This window comes from Hemitrygon akajei, chromosome 2 (assembly GCF_048418815.1).
Source record: "Hemitrygon akajei chromosome 2, sHemAka1.3, whole genome shotgun sequence".
NCBI lineage: Eukaryota > Metazoa > Chordata > Chondrichthyes > Myliobatiformes > Dasyatidae > Hemitrygon > Hemitrygon akajei.
The window spans coordinates 166412774-166432054 of NC_133125.1; the positions used below are offsets into that span (position 1 = coordinate 166412774).

Consider the following 19281-nt stretch of genomic DNA (forward strand, 5'->3'; position numbering starts at 1 on the left):
TCTTCTGTAGGCATTCACAGAAAAAAAAATGCCAATAAGATGTACAAAAAACTCTATGCACACAGACCAAGACTGACAAGGAACCAATGTGCAAATGAAGACAAGCTGTGTAAATAAATAAATGATACTGAGAACATGAGTTGTAAAGAATCCATTGGAGTGAGTCTGTAAGCTATGGAATCAGTTCAGTGATGGTGAATGAAGTTGTCCACACTGGTTCACTCATGCCTGACGGTTGAAGGGTAATAACTGTTCCTGAACCTGGTGGCGTAGGACCAGGGATGAATCTCAAAGTTGTACATGGTATAGATATTTCTATAATAAATTTGAATTTTGTGCTTTGAAGGCCCTTGCCAACTAATTTTTCTGTACCTACTGCCCGACGGTATTAAATGACAAGGCAGCCCGAGGGGCTGGGTGACCTACTGCTGTTACTACCTCTTGAGTCTTTATTGAGCATTGTTGACCATTGTCTGTGGAGCAGATCTGAAGTCATTTTAGCAAAGATGTGCTGAGTTTAATTGTATCTCTTACCTGCTTCTTTATACTAGGCCCTAGGCTCCAGAATCCCCTTGCTAAACCCTTCAGTCACTCTTTCCTCATTTTGAAACCTGCCTCCTGAGTCAAACTTGAAGCCGTCCACCCCACTGGTCAGTCCAACATCAAGCAGTCCACTGGAATGTTCTCAATGATGGACTGAGACTAAAATTGCCCCTGTCATTCGAGGTAACTTGCCCTTGTTAAATCAGTGAACTGACTCTGCAGCTGTGGATTTACTTTCGAGGACTCTGCAGCTCATTGTTCTTGCTCCTTTCCATGCCTTGTGGCACATCTTTGCAGCAACCTTGCCATTTCTTTAGCGTTTTTACGAGGCCAAGTTGCCAGCTCGATACTCAACCCAGCACGGATGGAAAGCGTGCAAGGACTTGAATCCGGGACCACTCACCTCCAAGTCCTGTGCAGATGCCACCACTCCACCAGCTGGATTATGCATTACTGGCTTATTTTTTTTTTTAACTATTTCCATGATTTATCCTCTTTTGGAACATTGGATATTTGTCAGTCTTTGTGTGTGTGTTTTTTTCTCGATTCTATTGTGTTTCTTTGTTTTGTGGCTGCTAGCAAGAAGATGAATCTCAAAGTTGTATACTCTACACATACTTTGATACTAAATTTGAACTTTTAGTTTTTAAGTCCTATGCCGACTAATTTTTCTCTGTGTAATTTACTGAAAGCAAGTGTGCATTTAATTGATGTAAATTGTTCATTTTGATTTACCTATTGAGATGCAGTGTGAAACAGGCCCTACCAGCCCTTCGAGGTGCGCTGCCCAGCAACCCCCAGTTTAACCCTAGCCTAATCATGTGACAATTTACAATGACCAATTAACCTACCAATTGGTAGGGCTTTGAACTGTGGGAGGAAACCAGAGCACCTGGAAGAAACCCCCTGCGTCACGGGGAGAACACACAATCTCCTTACAGATTGTGGTGGGAGTTGAACCCGGACAGGTGGATTAAGCCGCAGAGAGAGGCTGGAGTCCTTAGCTGAATCACCTGCCTCTCAGACTCCAAAGTGAACTACAACCATCAGGATTGGCGATGTCTGTCGCTTAGTGTCTTCTGTAACCAGTCCCAAGAGTCAGTGCCTATGAAGAAGGAAGCAGTCCAGTTATTTTTGATGCAGCTAGTCTGGATATCAGTGTGAGGTGACTATGCTTTCCCTGGAATCCACGGAGTGCATCCTGTCGATATCCATTTTAGTGCCCTGCTGTCAGACGTCTGTCAGCTCAGTGTTATCACGCAGCTGTCCTCCACTGATGACAGGCAGCGGAACACCAACAAAAGCAGGAGAAGGAAAGAAGCAGATGAAGGATTTTATCATTCTTGAGTCTGTGGAGTAAATGATACTCAGAGCCCGACAAACTTTACATCTCCTCCAATTTTACTTCCTGGCCAAGTCAGTTGCTGTTGTTACTTGTGGTCACCATTGTAGTCCTGTGATCCAGGACCTTAAGTCTGAATCCCATCATGATAACTCTCTACTCTCTTTTACCTTTTATGCTGCTGGTGTTTAGGGGAGCATTGAAGGTCTGGTGCTGTTCACGGCTTCATTCATCGTGTCGGTAGCTTCTTCTCGGTTTTCACTACTGTCAGCCATGCAAGTCCCAAGTGGAGACTCAGGAATACCGTCACACTCAGATGTAGAAGGATTGTTCATTGCTGTTTCAGTTTTGTTTTACCAGTCAGGTTTGTGAGCTGTGAGCTGAACCCCTGACCTGGAGGACTGGTGGACCACTCTTAGTCTGGCCTCTACCCTTTGGCCTGCTTGGCATGGGTGACCCTTCCAAGAGCCAAAACACAAGGCCCTGACTCCAGCCAACATAGCTTTCTGGCTCATTAAGGCCTTCAAACCACGACAAGGTTGTGGTCCGCTTGGAGGATCATGATAGCTGCGGATTTTATGTGAGGAGAGTCCTTGATGAGGATGGCTTGGACCCAAATGCTGGAGCAAGGCTCAAGGCATTGTATCTAACTGGATTGAGAACTGACCACAAAACAAATGCTAGACAAAATCACTAGTAGGGCTTTTGATTGCCTATCAAATGCTCCAGTTGGGAGCATCTCATAACACTTTAAATTCATACCATGAAACAAATCTATAATTTAAACAGGTAACTTGTCTCAATAATGATCGTCACCAAACCACTGCATTATGGTCAAAGCCAACCCCGTTCACCAACATTCTGCAACGGAGGAAATCTGAGAAAATTACTTTGTCTGGTATATGTGTGATCTGGACCACACAACATGGTTGACTCTTAATGCTTTAGTTTATGTTTTTGTGATCATGGACAATAAATGCTGGCATGTGTCCCACATGGCAGGCTAAGGTTTACTAATGACACAATGAGACTCAAGTTAGAGGTGTATACAATTCAGAGGAGCATGGGGTGAATGTGCACTTCCTTCCTTCCAGGGCTGGGGAATCATAAACAAGAAGATATAGGTTTAAAAAAAAACACGAAATGCTGGCAGAACTCAGCAGGCCAGACAGCATCTATGGGAGGAGGTAATAACGACGTTTCGGGCTGAAACCCTTCATCAGGAGTCAGGTTTAACATAAGTGAGAAGAGAATTAATAGCGACATCAGGGGAACTTTTTTCACCTAGAGGGTGGTTAGTGTTTGGAATAAACTGTTAGGGAAAACGATTGAGGCTGGAACATTAACATTTTAAAGGTACTTAGACAGGAAAGTTTAAAAGGGATATAGGACAAACACATGTAAATAGAACTAGCTTATATGGGCATCTCCATGCTAAAAGTGTCTATAGCAAGTTTGAGCAACAGCACCTCATCTTCTGATTGAGTGCATTAACTCAATATGGAATTCTGCAACTTCAGACAACTCATTCTGTCAATATCAGAACTGGCCATTTTTTGCTGTAAGTCATCCTTCTGCGATATTGCCTCAGTATTTTTTAATCTGCTTGATTTTTTTTGCTCCCCATTAACACAGCCTGTCCTGCTATTTACAACACATACCACTTCCCTGTCACTGATCCTGTCAGCAACTCCAGCCTCAGCCTATCACAGATACTCACTATGATTTATCCAGGAGCTCCACAACTTTAAGTTAATTTTTTTATCTCTCTTTTGTTTTTGATGGGTCTTCGATCTAGAATATTAATGCATCTCCCTCCACCGATGCTGCCTGACCTGCTGAGTATTACCAGCATGTTAAGGTTTAATTCGTACATTGCAAAACAACTTCCCGAACAACCTGTGAAGTACTCTCAGCCAAACCCATACCCCTGCCCTCAACACATCAGAGTCTTAGAGTCCCACACTGCCTTAATCAATCATCAGGAAGGCATACCACCGGCTCTACTTCATTAGGAGTTTGATATTTGGTATGTCATCAAAGACCCTTGCAAATTTCTACAGATGTACGGAGGAGAGCCTTGCAACACCTCCTTGTATGGAAACTCTAAAGCATAGGAGGCTCTAAAAGGTTGTAGACTCAGCCAGCTCCATAATGGCACAACCCTGGACATCTTCACGAGGTCGTACCGTCATTAAGAAGGTGGCATCCATCATTAAGGACCCTCATCATCCAGAGCATACCCTGCTCTCAGTACTGTCAATACCCCCTTGTGAAATTGGATCCTGGATTTTCCTCACTTGCAGATCCTAGTCAGTTTTGATTGGCAAAAACATCTCCTGTACAATCTCCATCAACACAGGAGCACTACAGGGACGTGTGCTTAGCCCCCTACTCTACTCACTTCACTGTGTGGCTAAGTACAGCTCCAACACCATATACAAGTTTGCTGATGACACCAGTGTTGTCGGCCAAATCAAAGGTGGTGATGAATCAGCATACAGGAGGGAGACTGAACATCTGACTGAGAGGTGAAAAACAAGAACCTCTCACTCAACATCAACAAGACCAAGAGAATGATTGCAGACTTCACGAGACGGAAACCAGAGGTCCATGAGCCAGTACACATTGGAGGATCAGAAGTGGAGAGGGTCAGTAACTTTAAATTTCTAGGTGTCACAATCTCAAAAGACCTGTCCTGGATGTATTATATAAATATAGTTGCAAAGAGAACATGACAGCACCTCACCTAGGAGTTTGCAGAGATTTGGCATGTCTTCAAGAACATTGTGTGGTGGAGAGTGTGTGACTGGCTGCATTATGGCCTGGCATGGGAATCCCAATGCCTGAGTGGAAAATCCTACAGAAGGTAGTGGATTTGACCCAGTATATTATAGGTTCACAAAAATGACTCCTGGTTTGAACAGCTTGTCATACGAAGAGTGTTTGATGGCTCTGGGCCTGTCTTCACTGGAATTCAGAAAAATGAGGAGTGAACCTCATTGAAACCCATTGAAAGATGAAAAGGCTTGATAGAGTGAAAGTAGAGAGGATGTTTCCTATGGTGAGAAAGTCTAAGACCAGAGGACACAGCCTTAGAATAGAGGGGTGTCTTTTTAGAGTGGAGATGAGGAGGAATTTCTTTAGCCTGAGACTGGTGAATCTGTGGAATTATTTGGCACAGGCAATTGTGGAGGCCACGCCTGTATGCATATTTAAGGTGGTGGTTGATAGATTCTTGATTGGTCAGGGCATGAAGGGATATGGGGAGATTGGGACTGAGAGGTAAAATGGATCATCCATGATGAAATGGCGGAGCAGACTCGATGGGTCAAATAGCCTAATTCTGTTCCTATGTCTTATGGTCTTATAGTACATCACGGGTAAAACCCTCCCTACCACCAAGCATATCTACATGAAATGTTGCAGTAGAAAAGCAGAATCCATCATCAAAGATCCTAACCTCCCAGGACAAGCACTTTTCTCACTCTTGAACCATCAGGCTCTTGAATAAAAGGGAATCACTACACTCATTCTACTTCAAGTGTTCACACAACCGATGGTCTCACTTTAAGGACTCTTTATCTTGTTATTTCATGCTTTTGTTATTTATTTGCTATTTATTTATATTTGCATATGAAGTTTATTGTTCATTGATCCTGTTTATAGTTACTGTTCTATAGATTTGCTAAGTATGTCTGCATGAAAAAGAATCTCAGGGTGGGTGACATGTAGGTACTCTGATAATAAATTTTACTTTGAATGTTGAAGTGTAACAAAAGTATTTTAAGATTTGTTGTGTGTTCTTTTCTGATTCAGCCAGGGGTATTCGCATATGTATTCACAAACTAAGAGGTCACTGTACACGTGTTAAACCACAATAAATCACTTTATTAGAGTTATAGAAAACATGCAACACAAAAAGAAAAACAAATGGTTAATGAAGTAGTAGTACAGAAAGTAAACTATTACTTTTGTGCACATAATGAGCTGATCTGCAGAATACTGGAGGGAACCACAGACACGGAAACTTTCATGCCACCCTTCTCTCTCCCTCTCGACGTATTCACCCTCTCGACATGCTTGTCCCTATCTTTTCCAAATCTTAGCACTGGCGCCTGTAGTGACCATAAGCCCAATAGACATAGGAGCAGAATTACTCTATTTGGCCCATTGAGTCTGATCTGCCATTCAGTCATGGCTGATTTATTATCCCTCTCAACCCCATTCTCCTGTTTTCTCCCTGTAACCTTCGGCACCCTTATTAATCAAGAACCTATGAACTGCCTCTTTAAGTATGCCCGATGACTCAGCCTCAGAGCTGTCTGTGGCAATGAATTCCATAGATTCACCACGAAATGGCTAAGGAAATTCCTCATCTCTGTTCTAACGGGATGCCCTTCTATGCTGTGGCAATGCCCTCTGGTCCTGGACTTTCCAACTACAGTATTGGAAACATCCTTTTCACATCCACTCTACCTAGGCCTTGTAATATTCAATAGATTTCATTGAGATCCTCCCTCATTCCTCTAAACTCTCATGCCCAGCGCCATCAACCACTCCTCATATATTAACCCTTTCATTCCTGGATCATTCTCCTGAACCTCCTCTGGAGTCTCCTGCCAGTCAATCAATCTTCTATCCATGCAAGTGTCTTTGCTGTAATACCATGGGTTCTTGTTTAGCAGTGTCATGTGTGGCACCTCGTCAAAGACGTAACCTAAGAGAAGATACCTCCTTTTCAGAAAGAGCGTGCCCCCTTTTTATACCCTTCAGGATAATTTCCCATCTCTCACAACCTTTAGCCTAGACATACACAGCTCGAAAGCAGAGACAGCAAGTGAATAAAAAGGAAAACATTCTTCACTCGTATCTAATCTCAATGATGTGTATTCAAAATAGAGACAAAATATTGTTCAATAAGTGAGAAAACAGGCCATTACTACATTCCAAGCTGACACCATTTCAACTTTTGAACTTCCATTTTACTCTAGCATATACCAAGGAGGAATCATATTTAACACTTTCCTGGTACAGAAGCTTGAAAAACCATGCTCAATATTTTAAGAACAGCTTTTTGACTCCACCATCAGATTTTTGAATCATCCATCTCCTTATTCCTCCTGTATTATTTGATTATTTTTGTGACTTGCAGAAAGTTAGACCATAAGACAATCAGACATATGAGCAGAATTAGGCTACTTGCCCCACTTGGTCATTCCATCGTAGCTGATTTATTATCCCTCTGAACACCTTTCTCCTGCCTTCTTACCATAACTTTTGACACCCTAACTAATCAAGAACCTTTCAGCCTTCATTTTAAATAGACACAATGACCTCACTTCCACAGCTGTCTGTAGCAATGAACTTCACAGATTTGCCACCCTCTGACTAAAGAAATTCATCCTCATCACTGTTCAAAACAGATATCCTTATATTCTAAGGCTCTGCCAACTGGTCCTAGACTACCCCACTATTGGAAGCATGTCCACTCTATCTAAGCCTTTCAATATTCGTTAGGCTTTAATAAGATTCCCCATCATTCTTTAACACTCCAATAATTACGTGCCCAGAGCTATCAAACACTCATCTTCTGTTCCTGGGGTCATTCATCATTCTCGTTAACTTCCTCTGGACCCTCTCCAATGCCAGGAAATCCTTTCTTAGATATGGGGCCCAAAACTGCTCACAATACTCCAAGTGCATTCTGCCCAATGCCATATAAGCCTCAACATTACATCCTTGAATGTTAATGAATGCTAATATTGTATTTGTTTTCCTTATCACCGACCCAACCTGTAAGATAACATTTAGGCACCCACATGAGGGCTCCCAAGTCCCTTTGCACCTCTGATTTTGGAATTTTCTCTGTGCTTTTATTCTTTCTACCAAAGCACATGACCATATACCTCCTTGCATCTTTCTCCATCTGTCACTTCTTTGCCTATTCCCCTAAATTATCTATGTCCTGCAAATTCACTACTTCCTCAACACTACCTGCCCCTCCACCTATCCTTGTATCATCCACAAACTTGTCCAGAAAGCCATCAATACCATTATCCAAATCATTGACATATAACATGAAAAGCAGCAGTTCCAATACCGACCCCTGCGGAACACCACCGGTCACTGGCAACCAACCAGAACAGATCCCTTCTATTCTTACTCTTTGCATCTTGTCAGTCAGCCAATCTTCTGTCCTTGCAAATATCTTTGCTGTAATAACATGGGCTCTTACTTTGTTCAGCAGTGTCATGTGCAGCACCTTGTCAAATACTTTACTTTATTGTCACCAAACAATTGATACTAGAGCGTACAATCATCACAGCGATATTTGATTGTGCGCTTCGCACTCCCTGAAGAACAAATCAAAGTAAATATAATAAAAACTTTAAATTATAAATCATAATTAGAAAATAGAAAAGGGAAAGTAAGGTAGTGCAAGTTAGGTCCAGATATTTGGAAGATACGGCCCAGATCCGGGTCAGGATCCGTTCAGCAGTCTTATCCCAGTTGGAAAGAAGCTGTTCCCAAATCTGGCCGTATGAATCTTCAAGCTCCTGAACCTTCTCCTAGAGGGAGGAGGGACAAAAAGTGTGTTGGCTGGGTGGGTCATTGATTATCCTGGCAGCACTGCTCCGACAGCATGCAGTGTAAAGTGAGTCCAAGGATGGAAGCTTGGTTTGTGTGATGTGCTGGGCTACGTTCACGATCTTCTGCAGCTTCTTCCGGTCTTGGACAGGACAACTTCCATACCAGGTTGTGATGCACCCTAGAAGAATGGTGCCTCTATAAAAATTAGTGAGGGTTTTAGGGGACAGGCCAAATTTCTTCAGCTTTTTCAGGAAGTAAAGGCGCTGGTGGGCCTTCTTGGCAGTGGACTCTGCTTGGTTAGACCAAGTCAGGTCATTCAGGATATCAATTGTTTGGTGACAATAAAGTAAAGTAAAAGTAAAGTAAATACTTTGCCTAAGAGAATATTTCTGCTTTGCACAAAGAAAGTGCTCCTTTTTACACCCTTCAAGATCCCTTCTCATCTCTCACAACCTTTAGCCTAGACACACACAAATCAAAAATAGAGACAGCAGGGGTGTAAAGAGGAAAATATTTTTCACCACTATCTAATCTTTACAATGTGCATTCAAATGAGAGACAAATGTTGATCAATAAGGGGGGAAACAGGCCATTACCACATTCCAAGCTGACACCATTTCATCTTTTGAACTTCCATTTTACTCTAGCATATACCAAGGAGGAATCACATTTAACACTTTCCTTACAGGAAGGAGGTACAGGAGCTTGAAAATCCATGTTCAATCTTTCAGGAACAGCTTCCCCTCTGCCATCAGATTTCAGAATTGTTCTTGAACACAAAAACATGACCTCACTAGTCCTTTTTTGCACTATATACTTGTTTTTGAGATTTGTGGTAGGTTTTACTGTATGTTTTTCACTTTACCACTACTGAAAAAGCTACAAATATCACAGCATATGTCAGTGATAATAAACCTGAATTTGGCTTACAGATAGGAGATTGAGACAAGTAATCTTCAACTCCCAAGGCAATGCACACAGTGCCGGAGGGACTCAGCAGGCCAGGCAGCATCTATAGAGTCAATGGGCTGTTGCCTCACCTGCTGTTCATCCAGCAAGTTGTGGGACGCTCCAAATTCCAGCATTTTCAGCCTCTATGACAGATGCCATAGCATCCGTCAGGCACCTGGTCCTGACACTCCTAGAAAATAAGGACACTTATATCAGAACGTTGTTTCTGGATTTCAGTTCAACATTCACCACTATTGTCCCACAGTCCTTGGTGAACAAACTCCTATTCCTCAGTCTAAATACATCACTATGCAACCAGGTGTTGGACTTCCTAACAGACCTCAGATAGTCAGGATGCACAACAGCTCTTCCCTCCCCATCATTCTCAAGATGAATGTCTCCCCAGGCTGTGAGCTGAGCCCATTGCTCACACACAACTTCACAGCCAAACACCCGAGTAATCACAATGTCAAGTTTACCAAAGACATGACAGTGGTGGGGTTCACCACCAGCAACTATAAGACAGCCTTCAGAGAGTAAGTGAAGAGCTTGAGGCCTGATGCCAGGCACATAACCTCTTCCTCAATGTCAACAAGACACATAAATGGTTATTGACTTCAGGAGAACTCGCTCCACTCACACCCCTCTTACCATCGGCAACGTGGCAGTGGAAACTGAGCAGTTTCAAACTCCGAGGAGTGCACATCTCACACAGCCTGTCATGGTCCTAGAACACATTCCACACAACCAGAAAGCTCACCAATGCCTCTGCTTTGTGAGGAGGCTGAAGAGAGTGGGACTATGCACATCAATGCTCATTTCATTCTACAGATGCGCAGTGGAGAGCATCTTAACGCGCTGCATCACTGCATGGTTCGGAAACTGTTCTGCAGTGGGTAGTCAAAACTGTCCAATCATCACTGTCACAAGTCTACACGCCATGAAGGAAATACAGTATACAAGGGGTGATTGATAAGTTTGTGGCCTAGCACATTTATTTTTCAACATAGTCCCCTCCTACTTACACACTTAGTCCAGCGGTTGTGGAGCATACGGATCTTGGGCCTCCAGAAAGTGTCCACAGCAGGGATGATTGATAGGTTCATGGCCTACAGTAGAAGGAGATGAGTTACACATCTCTCGTTACATGCACATACAGTTCAACTCTTTGAGTGATTATGCAGAAAGTTTGGTTAATAATATCTCCTTCTACCTTAGGCCACGAATGTATCAATAACCCCTGATGAGTTATTAACTTCAAACTTTCTGCATAATCACTCAAAGAGTTGACCTGAATGTGCATGTAACGAGTGCTGTATAACCTATCTCCTTCTACCTAGGCCACGAACTTATCAATCACCCCTTGTATAAAGAATGGTGCGAGAAAAAGACCAGCAATATCATAAAGGATCTTATCCACCCTGCTCATGGACGGTTTGTCCCACTCCCATCAGGGAGGAGACTACTCAAGGACCATGAGACTCAAATAGAATTACTTTGCCCAATTAGTAAGACTGATCAACACCTCAACCACTAACCCACCCCTCCACACCCCCAAACACAACTACTTTATAATTTCCTGTCAGCCAGCTTACATACAGACACTCCTGTACCTAGCATCACTTTATCGACGTCAATCAATCTATGTAGATGAGCTAACTGATGTATTCACCTTTATTGTGTTATTTATCGTATTGTGCTGTTTTTTGTTCTGCATCGGATCCGGAGTTACAATTATTTCGTTCCCCTAAAACCTATGTACTGGAAATGACATTAAACAAACTTGAATCTGGAATGTCTCCTGTCTCAGCTCCCAAGGAGCTGCCTAGATAGAGGGTAAAATAAAATTGACGGCGAGTTCTCCTCCAGACAAGCAGATGGTGGCGCTGCCTCTCGCCATCTTCCAAACGTTCTCGTCCTCCGCGGGGTCTGGCTTTGAGTGCATTCCCTCCCTCCCCCACCAACACCCACCGTCTCTCAGAGCTCCGGTGAAAAGACTTGGTGGAAAAGGCGCGCGATCACTTTGGGGAAAGGGGATTCCGATCAAGCTCGGCTTTAACAGAACGAGTTAAAACAGCCACGAGAGAGAAAGAGAGAGAACAACTCATCGGTGGATGGTGAGGGGGTGTGGTGGGAGAGGGAGGAGTTCAGAGAGGAGTGATGAATTGGGAGAAGAAAACCATACACAGAACTCAGAAGGTTAGAAGGAGTAAATCGGGAGATAAAACAGCTTAGCCTTGAGCATGATTGAATGAGGAGTAGTTCTTTATTTGACAGAAAGTAAGATTTGATCTGTGAGGAGGTTCATTCTGAGAAGAAAAGTGAGTTCAGTTCGTCAACAGAGTGGGCGAGTAAGGAAACAACACGTTTATATATGGAACCGTTATCCGCAGGGAGGTGGGGAAAAATTAAGATTTATCGCAAGGAACTGTGCTGTGGAGTCTCTCAGCAGACGAGGTGACAGGGCAAAGAAGAGGGGAGGGGAGATTAGCCCCGGAACTGGCGTTCAGGTCAGTCATAAGTTAACGTAAAAGCGGCGGGAGTGAAGGGACCGGGGGAGGGGGGGGTGAAATAAGGTTATTAAACGCAAAGTGAAAAGGATAGAACGAGGGAGCCCCAGGAGCGGAAGCCGACAGCCACAGTTTAGATAAAGGGCAAGAAAAATAAAAGGGGTTAAAAATCAGGGGTGTCCCGAGAGGAGTGGCAAGAAAGAAACAAAGAGCAGAAGGGAGATTGAAAGAGGGCAAGGGAGGGGAGGGAGAAGAGAAGAAAAAGATACAGACGGGGGCAACTAGAAGCGGAATCGAACGAGCACGGTGATCGGAGGCAGGGGAAATAGAATCAGTGGACTAACTGTGTTAGGGAATAAAAGAGTTTTGTAGTTGAATTTGAGGGGGGGAAGGATCAACTATTGCGAAACGGGGGTAAAAGAAAGGGAGCATTTAAGGAGGAGAAGGGCATTGGGATAAATGGGGGGACAGAAAGTGGGTAAAACAGATATGTACAGTTAGAGGGAGAAGGCAATCGGCGGGAAAATCGAGTTGGTAGAAGCGTGATTTAAATACTGGAAATATAATCAGACAACTTGGAAACCGAGGAGATTAAGCCAATATAAACTATAAATAGAAAACAAAACCAATTAAGCGATTGAAATCAATGAGTCCTTGATAGGAACCAATCAGGGCAATTGAAATTGGATTTAAAAGAATCCGCGTGTTGCCCCGTAGAAGGAGTTAGCTGGGGTCTACAAGGTTGGAATAAGTGTCTGCGACTAGAGTTTATGGCACTTCTCGGAAGGTACACCCATGCCATCGTCAGGGCCATCCCGAATGCGATGCTGCAGCGAGAGAGGGAGGAGGCGTCGGGCGGAGCGGCCTCGGAGTTGGACGTGGCCAAGCTGCAGCGGCAGCTCGGGGTCTACACCGGTATCCTGAGGCAGAAGCTGGGCTTGCAGGTGGTGGAGCTGCCGGCGCAGGAAGAGCCTGGTTGGCCTCACAGCCTCCGAGTCGAGGACATCGCCGTGGTCCAGGGCGACACGGCGCTGCTCACGCGTCCCTGGGACCCAGACCGCAGGAAGGAGGTGAGAACCGAGGACCCGCCGGTTGCCAAGAGCAACCCACTCCCCGACTTGTTTCCTTGTCTTCGAATTCTTACTCGTTAGTCCGTCTCGTGTCTCAACTTTTTTTCATTAATCTGCCACACTAATTCTAACTTTTCATCGCTATCCTTAACTGTGTCTACGTTTGTACATGATTAAGCGGTAACACTTGTTCTTTCCCTACGCCCCCACCCCTCCTGCGTTCCCTTGATGTAGTTTCGAACTAGATGCTTTGCGCTCCATTGAAGTGTTTTCCTTTTATTATTGTGCAGTCGACCTGTGATCTCATCTTGCTTTTTCTGCCGTCCTGGCGGTGGTAGTCCGCTGGGAGTGCGTTCCTCTCTCTTCATAACACTGCGGTGTCTTCCAGTTGAGTTACATTTGTAGCCCAGTGGATCACTTTGCTAACTCCTGGGAGACGGGGGGTGGGGCGCGGGTTGAGGTTTAACCCCTCTCTATGTAGAGGAGGGGTGGGAGCATTAAGGAGCATTAAAGAGTCTGAACGTTTTGTTTTATCACAGACGAGTTGAGCAATAGGCATTTTGTGAACACGACAGTCAGAAGGGACAGTTTGTGTGATCTATGGTTATCGCTTATGGACAATTTAGACTTTCACTACACACTTAAAAAGCATGGAACACTTGCACGGGGTGGCAACTGTCTTTGCCCCATAGTGTTGATTAGTTCCCTTCTCCACTGATGCTGACTGACCTGCTAGGCACTTTCTTTGTTGCAGGTTTCTATCATCCAGGAAGTCTTATTTTAGTTCACTCTCCTTCTCAAAGGAGGCAATAGGGGCTGACTTGATACAGTACCTGAAAATGTAGGAGGCATGGATAAAGCACACTATCTCTTTAGATTGGAAATATCTAATACTCCAAGGTGTCGCTTTAAAGAGTGAGTTGGGGTGTGGAGTTTAAGGGAAGACCATAAGATGTAGCAAAGGATTTGGGCTATTGCGTCTACTCTACCATTCCATCATAGCTGATTCCAGATTGCACTCAACCCCATACACTCATGCTCTGTCTAATCAGGAAATGATCAACTTATCTTTTCAGGATACCCATTAACTCAGCCTCCACTGCAGTCTGTAGCAGAACACTTCACTGATTCACAACTCTCTGGCTTTTTAAAAATAAATAAATAATTCCCCTTGCCTCTTTTAAAAAGTTGCCCCTCAATTTTGAGGCTGTACCCTCTGGTTCTGGCTACCCTCACCATAGGAGCATCCTCTCCACATCGACCCTATCTAGTTCTTTCAACATTCAGTAGTCTTCAATGAGATCTCCCACCCCCACCCCCACCCGCATTCTTCTAAATTCCAGTGAGTACTAAAGCTGTCATATGCTTATGTTAACCCCTACATTACCAGAATCATCCTTGTGAACACCCTATGGATTTTCTACACTGACAACACAACCTTTCTGAGATATGGGGCCCAAAACTGTTCACAATGCTCCATGTGGCCTGACTAGTGTCTTATAAAGGCCAGGTATTATCTCCTTTTTATATTATATTCCCCTTGAAATAACTGTTAACATTTAATTTGCTGCCTTTACTACACTCAACCTGTAAATTGACCTTCTGAGAGTCTTACATGGACTCCCAAGTCCCTTTGCACCTCTGATGTTTGAACCTTCTCCCTGTTTGGATAATAGCAGCAATATTGCTTGTACCAAATGCATTTCCCAGCACTGTATTCTATCTGCCACTTTTTTGCTCAGTCTTCCAGTTTGTCTAAGTCCTGCTGCAATTGCATTGCTACTTCAGTGCTAACTACCCCTCCACCCATCTTCGAATCATTTGCAAATTTTGTCACAAAGCCATCAATTCCACTATCTAAATCAATGACAATGTGAAAATAGCTGTCCCAATACGGACTTCTGAGGAACACCACTAGTCACTGGCAGCCAACCAGAAAAGATTCCCTTTATTCCCACTTACCTTCTCCGCCCTGTCACTCATTCCTCTATCCATACCAGTATCTTCCCTGTAATGCCATGGGATCTTGTCTTGTTAAGCAACCTTGTGTGAGACCTTATCAAATACCTTCTGAAAATCCAAGTAAATGCCATCCACTGCCTCTCCTTTGTCCACCGTGCTTATTACCACCTCCAATAACTCTTAACAGATTTGTCGGGCAAGATTTCCCTTGAGAAACCATGCTGACTTTGACTATTTTATCAGTCTCCAAGTACCCTGAAACCTCATCCTTAATAGACTCCAATACATCACTAACCACTGAGGTTTGGCTAACTGGCCTGTAATTTCCTTTCTTTTTGCCTTCCTCCCTTAGTGAATGGAGTGACATTTGCTGTTCTCCAGGACCATTTCAGAATCAAGATTCTTAAAAGATCATGACCAATGCATCTGTTGTCTCTTTAGCAACCTCTCTCAGGACTCTGGGATGTAGTCCATCTGGTCCAATGACTGGTCTCCCTTATGACCTTCCAGTTGGCCTAGCACATCTTCCTTTGTAATCAGAATGGCACTTGCTCCCTGATACTCAGACCCCTGGCATATGGCTGTTTTCTTCAGTAAAGACTGAAGTAAAATGCCAATTAAGTTCATCTAACATTTCTTTGTTCCCCTATTACTACCTCACCAGTGTCATTTTCCAGTGGTGCAATATCAACTCTTGCCTCCCTTCTACTCTTTATATAACTGGGAGGAAAAAAACTTTGGTATCCTGCTCTGTATTATTGGCTAGTCTGCCCTCATATTTCATCTTTTCCCTTGTAGCTTTTTCAGATTTGGGGTTTGTTCTCTTCTGAGGTACTTGGTGCTTGAAACGTGCTGCAGGGGTGGTGGTATAAGTGGTTATCTCAGCCATGCTTGAAAGGCATGTGAATAAGTGGGGAGCAAGGTCAAGTGCAGGCAGATGGGTTAGTATCGTGCTGAAGGGTCTGTTCCATGCTGTGGTGATGTTCAGGGAAATGAAGCAAGAGTTGCAATTTGAACATGGAGACTGAACAGACTACATTATCATTTTTAAAATCCTCTTTAGTGCCATATCTTGTAATTGAAGGACCTGTTGAATAAACTTGTTAAATATTAATCATTTGGGCACCTGTGACAGCTGTCCTATTCCTTTTTGTGCCTTGTGGTGTGTTTGCCAGCTTTTTTGGCTGTTTCCTTAGCATTTGTTTGTTTTTCCTCAAGGCTGAGGCACTCAACCCAGCACAGATGGAAAACTTGCAAGGAGCTGGCCGGATTTGAACCTGGGATCATTTGCCTTGAAGTCTGGTACTAATGCCACTACACCACCAACCTAGCCTTTCCTCTTAATCCAGAGGCTATGACCACTTCCTGTATAGGTTTGTTAATACAGGGTGTAATTTGGACGCAGTTGATAGGTTAAGGTTGAAAGGACAAGAAGAGAATATCAGCACATGGGAACCCTGAGATGCACTTTCCTGTGGGTGTAGTCAATAAATCCATAATGACAAAATCAATGAAATACTGCACCAAAGTGAAAGATTGCAGGAATCTGATGGGGAACTTGGAGGGTGGTGTGAGTGTGGAACAAGCTACCAGAACTAGTGGTGGATGCAGGTTCAATTGCAAAACTCAAGAGAACTTTGGATAAATACATGGAAGACTATGCTCCAGGCGCAGGCTGATGGGGGTAGGTAGCTTAACTTTAGCAAGGACTCGATGGGCTGAAGGGCCTGTTTCTGTGCTGTGATGCTCTGGATATTGTATCTTGATATGTACTATTAACCATATAACCATATAACCATATAACAATCACAGCACGGAAACAGGCCATTCCGGCCCTCCTAGTCCGTGCCGAACTCTTAATCTCACCTAGTCCCACCTACCCGCACTCAGCCCATAACCCTCCACTCCTTTCCTATCCATATACCTATCCAATTTTACCTTAAATGACACAACTGATCTGGCCTCTACTACTTCTACAGGAAGCTCATTCCACACAGCTATCACTCTCTGAGTAAAGAAATACCCCCTCGTGTTTCCCTTAAACTTTTGCCCCCTAACTCTCAAATCATGTCCTCTCGTTTGAATCTCCCCTACTCTCAATGGAAACAGCCTATTCACGTCAACTCTATCTATCCCTCTCAACATTTTAAATACCTCGATCAAATCCCCCCTCAACCTTCTACGCTCCAATGAATAGAGACCTAACTTGTTCAACCTTTCTCTGTAACTTAAGTGCTGAAACCCTGGTAACATCCTAGTAAATCGTCTCTGCACTCTCTCTAATTTATTGATATCTTTCCTATAATTCGGTGACCAGAACTGTACACAATATTCCAAATTTGGCCTTACCAATGCCTTGTACAATTTTAACATTACATCCCAACTTCTGTACTCAATGCTCTGATTTATAAAGGCCAGCGTTCCAAAAGCCTTCTTCACCACCCTATCTACATGAGACTCCACCTTCAGGGAACTATGCACTGTTATTCCTAGATCTCTCTGTTCCACTGCATTCCTCAATGCCCTACCATTTACCCTGTATGTTCTATTTGGATTATTCCTGCCAAAATGTAGAACCTCACACTTCTCAGCATTAAACTCCATCTGCCAACGTTCAGCCCATTCTTCTAACCGGCATAAATCTCCCTGCAAGCTTTGAAAACCCACCTCATTATCCACAACACCTCCTACCTTAGTATCATCAGCATACTTACTAATCCAATTTACCACCCCATCATCCAGATCATTTATGTATATTACAAACAACATTGGGCCCAAAACAGATCCCTGAGGCACCCCGCTAGTCACCGGCCTCCATCCCGATAAACAATTATCCACCACTACTCTCTGGCATCTCCCATCTAGCCACTGTTGAATCCATTTTATTACTCCAGCACTAATACCTAACGACTGAACCTTCTTAACTAACCTTCCATGTGGAACTTTGTCAAAGGCCTTGCTGAAGTCCATATAGACTACATCCACTGCCTTACCCTCGTCAACATTCCTCGTAACTACTTCAAAAAATTCAATAAGGTTTGTCAAACATGACCTTCCACGCACAAATCCATGCTGGCTACTCCTAATCAGATCCTGTCTATCCAGATAATTATAAATACTATCTCTAAGAATACTTTCCATTAATTTACCCACCACTGATGTCAAACTGACAGGTCTATAATTGCCAGGCTTACTTCTAGAACCCTTTTTAAACAATGGAACCACATGAGCAATACGCCAATCCTCCGGCACAATCCCCGTTTCTAATGACATCTGAAAGATCTCCGTCAGAGCTCCTGCTATCTCTACACAAACTTCCCTCAAGGTCCTGGGGAATATCCGGTCAGGACCCGGAGATTTATCCACTTTTAAATTTCTTAAAAGCGCCAGTACTTCCACCTCTTTAATTGTCATAGGTTCCATAACTTCCTTACTTGTTTCCCACACCTTACACCATTCGATATCCTTCTCCTTAGTGAATACCGAAGAGAAGAAATCGTTCAAAATCTCTCCCATCTCCCTCGGCTCCACACATAGCTGACCACCCTGATTCTCTAAGGGACCAATTTTATCCCTCACTATCCTCTTGCTTTTAATATAACTGTAGAAGCCTTTCGGATTTACTTCCACCTTATTTGCTAAACCAAACTCGTAACTTCTTTTAGCTTTTCTAATCTCTTTCTTAAGTTTCCTTTTACATTCTTTATATTCCTCGAGCAATTCCTTTACTCCATGCTGCCTATATCTATTGTAGACATCCCTCTTTTTTCGAACCAAGTTTCTAATATCCCTTGAAAACCATGGCGCTTTCAAACCTTTAATCTTTCCTTTCAACCGAACAGGAACATAAAGATTCTGTACCCTCATAATTTCACCCTTAAATGACCTCCATTTCTCTATTACATCCTTCCCATAAAACAACTTGACCCATTCCACTCTCTCTAAATCCCTGCGCATCTCCTCAAAGTTAGCCTTTCTCCAATCAAAAATCTCAACTCTAGGTCCAGTCCTGTCCTTCTCCATAATTATATTGAAGCTAATGCTATTGTGATCACTGGACCCGAAGTGCTCCCCAACACATACATCTGTCAGCTGACCTATCGCATTCCCTAACAGGAGATCCAACACTGCCCCATCTCTAGTCGGTACTTCTATGTATTGTTGCAAAAAGCTATCCTGCACACATTTCACAAACTCTAAACCATCCAGCCCTTTTACAGAATGAGCTTCCCAATCTATGTGTGGAAAATTAAAATCTCCCACAATCACCACCTTGTGTTTACTACAAATATCTGCTATCTCCTTACAC

The 19281-nt window shown here is 43.4% G+C and overlaps 1 protein-coding gene across 2 annotated transcripts in view; it reads left to right on the top strand.

Moving 5' to 3' along the window:
• Window positions 1-11559: 11559 nt before the first annotated feature.
• The window catches only part of ddah2 (DDAH family member 2, ADMA-independent), a 69094-nt gene continuing 61372 nt past the window's right edge, over window positions 11560-19281 (top strand). The window contains exons 1-2 of one of the 2 annotated variants that reach the window (XM_073031752.1): window positions 11560-12130; window positions 12188-13010. In XM_073031752.1, the coding sequence (XP_072887853.1) occupies window positions 12711-13010 (300 nt within the window). In that variant the 5' untranslated portion in view covers window positions 11560-12130; window positions 12188-12710. The remainder of the gene's footprint in view (window positions 12131-12187; window positions 13011-19281) is intronic. The other variant, XM_073031760.1, reaches the window with a different exon arrangement.